This window comes from Grosmannia clavigera (genome assembly GCF_000143105.1).
Source record: "Grosmannia clavigera kw1407 unplaced genomic scaffold GCSC_162, whole genome shotgun sequence".
NCBI classification, from domain to species: Eukaryota; Fungi; Ascomycota; class Sordariomycetes; order Ophiostomatales; family Ophiostomataceae; genus Leptographium; species Leptographium clavigerum.
In genome coordinates, this window is record NW_014040777.1 from 45,878 (window position 1) to 54,491 (window position 8,614).

At 44.8% G+C, this 8,614-nt stretch overlaps 2 protein-coding genes across 2 annotated transcripts; one reads left to right on the forward strand and one right to left on the reverse strand.

The window, feature by feature from the left end:
• Positions 1-1,760: 1,760 nt before the first annotated feature.
• CMQ_1760 (duf298 domain containing protein) lies at positions 1,761-2,380 on the forward strand (the record flags this gene model as incomplete). The annotated part of the gene is made up of 2 exons (XM_014315569.1): positions 1,761-1,891; positions 2,038-2,380. 2 exons carry the CDS (start codon positions 1,761-1,763, stop codon positions 2,378-2,380), a joined length of 474 nt encoding a protein of 157 aa, XP_014171044.1.
• Positions 2,381-6,662: 4,282 nt separating this feature from the next.
• Positions 6,663-8,184, reverse strand: CMQ_1759 (uncharacterized protein; the record flags this gene model as incomplete). The annotated part of the gene is made up of 2 exons (XM_014315568.1): positions 6,663-6,678; positions 6,758-8,184. The coding sequence occupies 2 exons, from the start codon at positions 8,182-8,184 to the stop codon at positions 6,663-6,665; spliced, it is 1,443 nt and encodes a 480-aa protein (XP_014171043.1).
• Positions 8,185-8,614: the final 430 nt, after the last annotated feature.

Sequence of the window (8,614 nt, forward strand, 5' to 3'; positions counted from 1 at the left end):
AAAATTGTTGGCAACAATGCCGCCCTTGGGTAGTCCGCAGCGAGCGGTGATGCAGCAATTTATGCTAGCAACGGGAGCTACCGAGAAAACAGCTTTGAAGGTTAGTATCGAATTCCAAGAATGAACAATGCACGATACACAGATTGTTTGCTGTTGTACTAGCACGTCAATACAACGTCGATCAAGCATGGATTCAACGCGTCGCAAAACGGCAGTGGTGCAACCTAGCACCTGATATCCGAGACACGGGTCCGTACCGGTATCTATGGCCAATATTCTCTCTCCATTCATGGCGCACATGCTGGGGGTTGCGAATGGCAGGTTGCATATTGCTATTCGGCCCTATTTACAGACCGCTTCGAACTCTCTTTTTACCGCATTCTATTTGTCGTTCAAGCCGGAGTACAGAAAGCACAACGCCACAGCGCCAAATTAACCCACGGCAACATTGCTTGTTTGCGGACTATTCCCTGCGTGATTCTTCCAATTCGTCGGTGACCTATGAGGGTATTATTCGCTAACGGGCTTGTCGGTTGATTACAAACACAGGTTTTGAAGAGCACCAACTTTAGACTGGAGCTAGCTGCTGATTCGTAAGTATTGTGCTTCGTTTGGGTTCCCATTTGTTTATCCTCGTCCTTTATTCCTTTTCCCCTGTTCTTTTGCCACTCCAAAGCTCCGCCAGAAAATCCACCTAGCTGCCTTGTTTGCATCCTTCAAGCTATTGCAATTTCTCCTTGTTACGGGACCAACGCTTAGGGGGAGAATAATACTGATCGCCAACCACATCAACGGTTACTTTTGCAAAGTCGGACGTTTTTTCCAAGGATTACCAGACTATAAAGGAATCGCCACTCACTAGGATGAGACAACCCATTCCGCAGGAAGTTTGCTTGCAACTTTCTAAATCTACAAGTGATATGGATTTGATTTGGAAGCTTGGGTCTCTTTACAACGACATAAGGAAATTGCCAACTTGAGACAACTTTTCTCTACCAAAATATCGAACAAGAGGACCCCATCTCCAAAAATTTCATCAGTCTAGTGTCACGCCCAGCAATTGCGATTTGCACAAGGATACACTGGCAAAGTCTCTTTAGAAACCATGGTTTTCGACTTAAAGAAGATATTCCGCATCTCATTAGGCAAGGCTGGCCGGAGTTGGCATCAAACAGACACCAACTCGCCAAGTAAATACGATCTCTCAACTCCAAGTAGCCACGTCTCAGCTTTCGAACGGAATTCTTCCGCTTCTTTACCAGTTCGGAGTATCAAGCCTAAGGATTTGCGAGACTCTAGAGCAGAAGGGATTCACAGCTCAGCTTCCAGAACTCTCAGGCCGAAAGGGCCGAAAGTCTCTGGGGGGTATGCAACGTCGATGCCGAGTGTTATTCCCAGAAGAAAGGGAGGGGGGGGGGACACCTGGTCTTGGAACCATTTTTCCCCCATACCCATTCCCTTGCTACAGCATGTGCTGCACTGCCCCCGGCTTACTTCTCCTATAGCAGAACCCCCACCCCCAGATTGGCTACCCTGCAAGCTGTATCTTCGGATATGTTGAAGGCTAACAAACTCACAGATATTTCAATGGCATCTCTTCCTCGACAAGCAATGTAGAAGCAAAGCTGGAACAGTTGTTCGAAGATTTAAGGGGTAATTCCCCCTGTCCCCTTTATTGACTTTATGCTGTCGCTCACCGGGAAAAACAAATACTAGACCAAGCAGAAGACGGGAAGGATTCAATGGGTGTTGAATCTACAATGGCCTACCTGACCTCCCTGGGATTAAATCCAGAAAGTGGAGAGATTTTCGTTGCATTGGAGCTGGTGCAGGCACCCAATTTTGGCGAGATCACCCGTAAGGGTTTTGTTGATGGATGGAAAGACACTGGGTAGGTTGTGCACCTTAAGCTTGTGTTCCCAGAGCTAACAAGCACGTGTGCAGTGTAGGTCCATCAGCGGCAGAACATTCTAAATACATTTCTAAGCTGGTGCGCCAGTTCTCAAGCGACCCTTCCTACTTTAAACGAGTATACAGATACACATTTGTTGCCGGAAAGGAAGCCGACCAACGGTCAATGAGCCTTGAAAATGCTATAGAGTTCTGGCGCGTTTTGTTTGCACCACCAGGACGGCCGTGGCAATCATCGTCGCGCAATTGGCTGGATCTCTGGATTTCTTTTCTACAAGAGAAATGGACGCGCTCTGTTAACCGGGACATGTGGAACCAGACCCTCGAATTTGCCACGAAAAGCATGGAGGATGACACCCTGGGATTTTGGACCGCGGATGGTGCCTGGCCCAGCGTTATTGACGACTTTGTTGCTTGGTGCCGGACAAATGGAATTGGACTCAAGGATGCCATGCAAACGGACTCATAACCGCCACATTAGTCAGTCAGAGTACTAGTCGTTCTTATAAACGTGTCGTCGTAGAAGCGACAAGATACGTATTGAGCCACGTCTAGATTGCTATAAGTTTTTACTTTGGGCAATTATCGTGGAGCAGCATGAGCATTTGGGTGTGATGTGTTATACGAGATACACTTTTGCAGTGAGAGTTTTTGTGGCATCTGTAGCATCTAGAAGAAGCAGGAATACATAAAGCCAGAGCCAGATGCGGTAGCCTCTCCCATAGTACTCCACAGGTGTTTTCCCAGTCGGCACTGCCTAATATTAATTGGCCTTGAAGAGCTCTATTCCATTCCCTTCGAGTTCCCACTAGCCCAACATCACTGCACGAGAACATGCCATTCCAGAGTTCTCATACGTATTAACTCCGCTCAAATGCCTGTGACCACAGCACTTCACCGAACCTTGACGTGTTTTCAAGCTTGTTGTCGCCTAGACGCACACAGGTGGCCCTCACTACTCGAGGATCTAGTGCAAGAGTAGACCGAACCGATTGTTGTGTAATTGTGCTGCCATCGAATCGCATGACAAAATAATGGCCACGTGTGTAACGAGCCTGATGCTTAGAAATTGGTCGTGGAAGAGCAAATACGCCCCAGTTTGCGATAGAGCGCACGACACCGCCGCCACGAAGCACGAGCTGACCGGTGGTTAGAACAATTCTAGGAAGAAGTCTCCCGTTAGCATAATACTCCTCATGGCCTTTGTTTGACGATGCGATATGCCTCCTACTCCTTGATTTCGGGGAGGTTGCCCGGCCGCACCTGATCTCGTCGTCAGCTGGTAACAGAGAGAAAACATCCGAGCACATTTTTCACACAATGAAACTCACAATTCCTATTAACTCATACAACATGACGGAAACAAGTCGTCTGCCCTTCAAACTAAGCAGTCTGGTAGACGGGGCGGCTGTTCAGTGGTTTTGAATCCAGACGTAATTTTGATAGCCGTTCGGATGTTTTATTTTCCGGCCCCGAAACTCTACTCTGCATATTGGGAGTAAGTTTTGTTTGGTACGGAGTATAAGTGGACCACCCCCCTTCTGGGCCATCCCCCATTTGGGCCATTTGTTTTGGCTTTTCAACGCATTCTCACCTTAACACTTTAACAAATACCACGACGAATAACAACCAAAAACAAGTCCAAATAAGCCAGTTTTTCGCGTACGCTTTAGTCATGCCTGAATACACGGAAATGGACGTGAAAAATGCGCTAGAAAGCGTTGCTAGCGGCGTAACAATACGGAAAGCAGCAAAGGCTTACTGCGTCCCTTACTAGACCCTTTAGCGGCGCAAGGCTGGCTAGAAAACGCACTACAAAGCCGGTAAAGGGCAACAGGTGCTTTTACTACGGCTAGAGAGGTCCCTTGTTAACTAGGTTGTTGTTTAGGCGTAGCTAAGTGCCGCTCTTACGCACACCTAAATAATAGAAGTGGCCTAGCAGCTTTTAGCTGCTAAAGGACGGCGGCGTTGCCTTAGGAAGATATAGAAGGCTAGGTTTTAATAAGGCATTTAAAGATTAAGACCTTGCGCGGTACCTCTATTAAATACGCTTATGCTAACGGTGCGTTAAAGGATAATATACAACTTTTCTTTTCTTTCTTTTAAACGCTTATAGTTTAAGCTATACCTTTATAATTTTAATATAATATAGATAAGACTAGGCTTATAGAAAGACTAAAAGTAAATAGCTTAGTAGTAAGAAGGGCTAGGAAGAGCTTAAGGCTGTTAAATTATCTAGATTTTACGTCTAAGTAATAATATTTAAGTGTATTTTAGCAACTAGTATACTTCTCTCTTTTTATATAGTTTTTATAGGTAATTTAGTTCAGTAATAATACTTTTTAGCCTTACTTAAAAACAAATATAATACTTAGTAGTTTATTATAATGTTTTTTAAGTAAACTAATAATAAACTAGTAATAGATTAGTTAAAATAAATCTTTTTGCCATTTATAGCATTAAAGAATAAAGATTGGTAGTGTTTACTTATTTTAAATAACTATAAAAGCTATATTATAAATTAATTTATAGCTAACTATATAAAATAAAAGTCTAGCTTTTTATACTACCTTTTTACACCTTTTATATTACTTAGCTTTTTAATATATTATACTATTTACTATTAAAAGTACAGTATTATTATTATTTTATTTTAAATCTACTAAATCTTAATAATTTAAATATATATAGTAAGTAAACCCTTATTTTTTACTATATTATAGTATAAAAAAAGGCTTTTAGTAAAAAAAAGCGTATAAAAAGTAATAAAGTTATAGCTAGTCTTTTTTTATTTAAGTATTATTAAATTAATTTATTACCTAATAACTTACTTTTCTATCTATACTTTCTAAATTACTTTATATAAAATCTTTAAAGCGCGTACAGTTTAAAGATTACGTTTTTAGCACTCTACAATTAAGTAAAAAGGTATAGCGCAGTATTACTTCAATTAAAGAAAACACCAACTTAAAGAACTTAACGTAGCGCCTTCTAACAAAAGTAAAGAATGCTATTAACAAACAAAACCGTGCTATTACCTTTTAGAATAAGCGAATTAAGAAGCTAAAAGCGCTATTAGCATTATAAAAGGTTAGCAAAAGCAAAGAAAGGTAAACCTAGTACTTAATAAGCGTTTTATACGTATTCTCAACGTTATTAAGGAGCGCCAGCGCCTAGAAAGGACGCTACAACCAGAAAACACGGCTAGAGAGGTAGCCGCGGCGCCGCTGAACAGATTCATACATGTTTTTAACTATATAACTGGTGAGGAGGTATAGGAGGAGTAATCTAAATATGTGCAGAGCTTGTATTTTCGTGCAAAACAATGGCCCAAATGGGGGGGTGGCCCAGAAGGGGGGGTGGGTCCACTTAGTCAACTCAAACAATGGTACATTCAAACTTTCAGAGCCCCGTTTTAGTTAATAATTTACTCTGAGGCCTTTATTAAGTGATACATGGTACATTAGTGGATATTTTTTAGAAAGACAAGTCGTAGCGGCGAGTGGAGGCGTAGCGAGTAAACTTCGCTCCAGACGCAATCTCGTCAATCCGAATCACCTCCTGGCATGACTTCAGATTGCATGCGGCTCCATATGCCCTCGATTAAATCGCTGTTGGAGAATAATCAAAGTCAGCGTATATCTGAAAAAAAGAAAGCCACAAGCGAGAATCGGGGGTATACCCTTGTGTCCGGATCAGCTCGACCCCTTTCTTCCGCATAAATGCAAGAAAACGTCGTTTTGTCCGATCGCGCTTGAATTGCGCAAGTACTTTGTCACGCCACTCTATACTTTCCACCTGCCGAGTGTTGATAACAATTTTCTGGCTCTCGCGAGAGTAGGCAATGCTGGTAAGTTCACGGAGGCGCAGGTGGAAGTCAATAGGCTCCTTAAATATACCCCAGCTGGTAGAAGGTTCCATCTCCTTAAGTACCTGGTGTTCAAACATGGGCTCACAGTCGTGGCACTTGTCCACCCAATGCCAATACTGTGTTGTACTTGGGTTAGAAGTAAGGCGCATTGTTTTAACTTGGTGCACACGCCAGTCTTTCTTTACCACAGGGTCTCTTGTCAGTGAGTCAGTTGACGTGTACCCCGAACATTCAAGATCCTCCTCATGCGCCAGTGATCCAGTAGCATCAATAGTCGTATAGCCAGAGGTGGCTAAGGCAAGATCTTGCAAGCTTCCTGATGTCAGCCTTCCGTGAGTTTGTGGATACCGAAATTTACCCGACTGCTGGTCGGAAACTTCTAAAGATGACGACGATGAGATAGAGCGTCGCTGCTTCTGCTGAGCTTGACTGTGACGCCGCTGCCTCGCATGCTTTTTTGAGCTCCGGCTTAACTGGTCGCCTGATTCAACATGCGCACGCTTGGTAGGGGTCGATGCTACAGCCGGCACATCTTTACGTTTCCCCCCCGCCGACTTTCTGGTGGTTGAAGGACGGCCAATATTTCCAAACCCGTTTTTTGACCGAAGATCAGCCAACTTGGGATCGTGGTACATTTTCGCCACTATTCGGTCCAGCTTGAATTCCTTTGGCCGGGCGGTATACAATTCATGCAACCGCTGACGAAGCCACTGTAGTGGTGTCACGTCCATCTTGAATTTCGCCAATTCATCTAGTGTGGCAACCATACGAAATAGAGTATCGTAGTGAACGAGGGAAGGGGTCACCCACTGCTTTCCAATGATTTGGAAGGGGTGAAAATCACCCTTTTGAAGGAATTTCAGAGAACTTCTGCCACGATTCACTTGCCGGCCAGCCTGGAATACAGATGTGCGGTCTTTTTCTGTTTGTAGGTGCTCAGGCATATTTTTCAGAGCAGCAAGCTTTTCCACCCACTCGTCGAGTTTGCTGCGAATCGGCACTTCAACCCGCTTCCAGTCCGGCTCCCAATATGCATGCTCTGGCGTTATTTTGCGTATAGGAACGCCGCGCATGATTTCAGGCTCGAGAAATATCATACCGTCATCTTTCAGCACAAGACTGTCTTTCGTGATTTCTTTTAGCTCGAGGATCGCAGGAGTTAAATTTTCTTTTCCGGGAAATGTCGTCTGGGGGGGTGTGATAGATAACTTGTCATTGGCATGGGAGTGCTGAACGTGTTCTTCGCCATCAGTGTTGGCACTGGCATTAGTCTCTGCTGGTAACTTCTTGTCTCCCGAGTTTTTGGCCAAGTCAGGTGCCACATCGATTGATTGTTTGCTGTGCTGTTGGCCCGAGAACTGGTCGTCAATGACAGACTGCCTGGGCCGCTTTCCAGATCCTGAAGACTGGGCGGCTGCTCCATGACAGCCTTGCTTGTTCCACTCGCAGTTTCCGCACCGAGGAAAGTCGCTGCCACCCACGATAATGCAGAGAGAATATAGGCCCTGGCCTTTGGTACACGTATGGCACGCCCGTCCTTGTATCTCGCCAGTCGCCTGTATCATGAAACTCAACCATTTCGATTTTTTGGGCTCACTGCTTTCGTGTATATCGTCCAGGCTATCTTGTGTGAGCTTCCGGCCCATTCGGATCTCAACGCTTCGTCGAATCGGAAGCTCTCTAAGCTTTTGAACCCAATGGTTGCCCGCAATGAGACGCTTTAAAGTGCCGACAACGATGCCGTCTGGACCGACTACTTCAACTCCAGCAATTTTACTGGACAAGCTTTGAACTGACACGCGGTTCACAAAGTTCGCGTCTCTCAGGCCCCGTTTATTTGCATCGGCTTCTGAGGAGTCCTCTGGCGAAGATATCTTAAATTGCAGCTCTTCATCTCGAGTAGTTGTTGCTTCGGATAGGATACTGTCTTCCAAATCCGCATTTTTGTTTTTAGGAGCACGTTCGGAATGAACACCGTTGCTGTCTTGTTCTGCAGTGCCATGGTGTGGGTTTCCAGCTTTCTCGCAACTGGCAGCTCGAGCGTTGGCAATCCACGCTTTGACTCTCATGTCATCTGCTGTGCGCTTCTCTGCAACAGATTGTTTTCGCTTCTCAAACTGGTCGTCAAGCCAGTCCAAATCTGCATGTTTTTCGTCAACAAGCACACGGGCTTGCAGGAGTGCTTCAGTAAGGCGAGTATGCTGGGAAATAGCTTCGACGAGTTCTGCACGGAGAGCCGTAGCTTCCTCGCCGTATTCTCTGTGCATATCCTTATCTTCTTTGACTCGAGAAAGCGTGATCTGCTTCAGCCAATTGGTTTCAACCGCGTCCCAACTGAATAGTTCGTCAAGCTCCCAGCTGGACCGCAAACGACGATTTCTATCTGTCTCTTCATCATGCATCTTGACAGACGTTATTCATTTGAAGGCTGAGCATATAATGACGAACAAATTGGAATAAAAGAATGGTGTGGCTGGAAGATGCGATTAATCTTCTGTCATCAAGCGGAGTATGAAGTCCACATATGTCTCTTGCTTCGCATATATACAATCTGCGCACAATGCGAGATGCAAATACGCTCTCGCGAAAGAGGGAAGCGGATGAGTCTTGACCTGCTAGGCGACTTGTGGAGACAAAGGGTTACCCGTAGCGACCGAGGGTTTTGAGGACAGCGAGCAATGAGAAGACAGGGAGAATAGGAGCCAAGCCTCAAGTGCAGATGCGAGTTAACAGCAAGAGGTGTCGAATTATAATAGAGGCAAGTGCGCAGAAGAGGTGGCAAGGCTGTCTGGGCATATATTGTTGGTAATATGTAAGGTACGGGATTTTCAA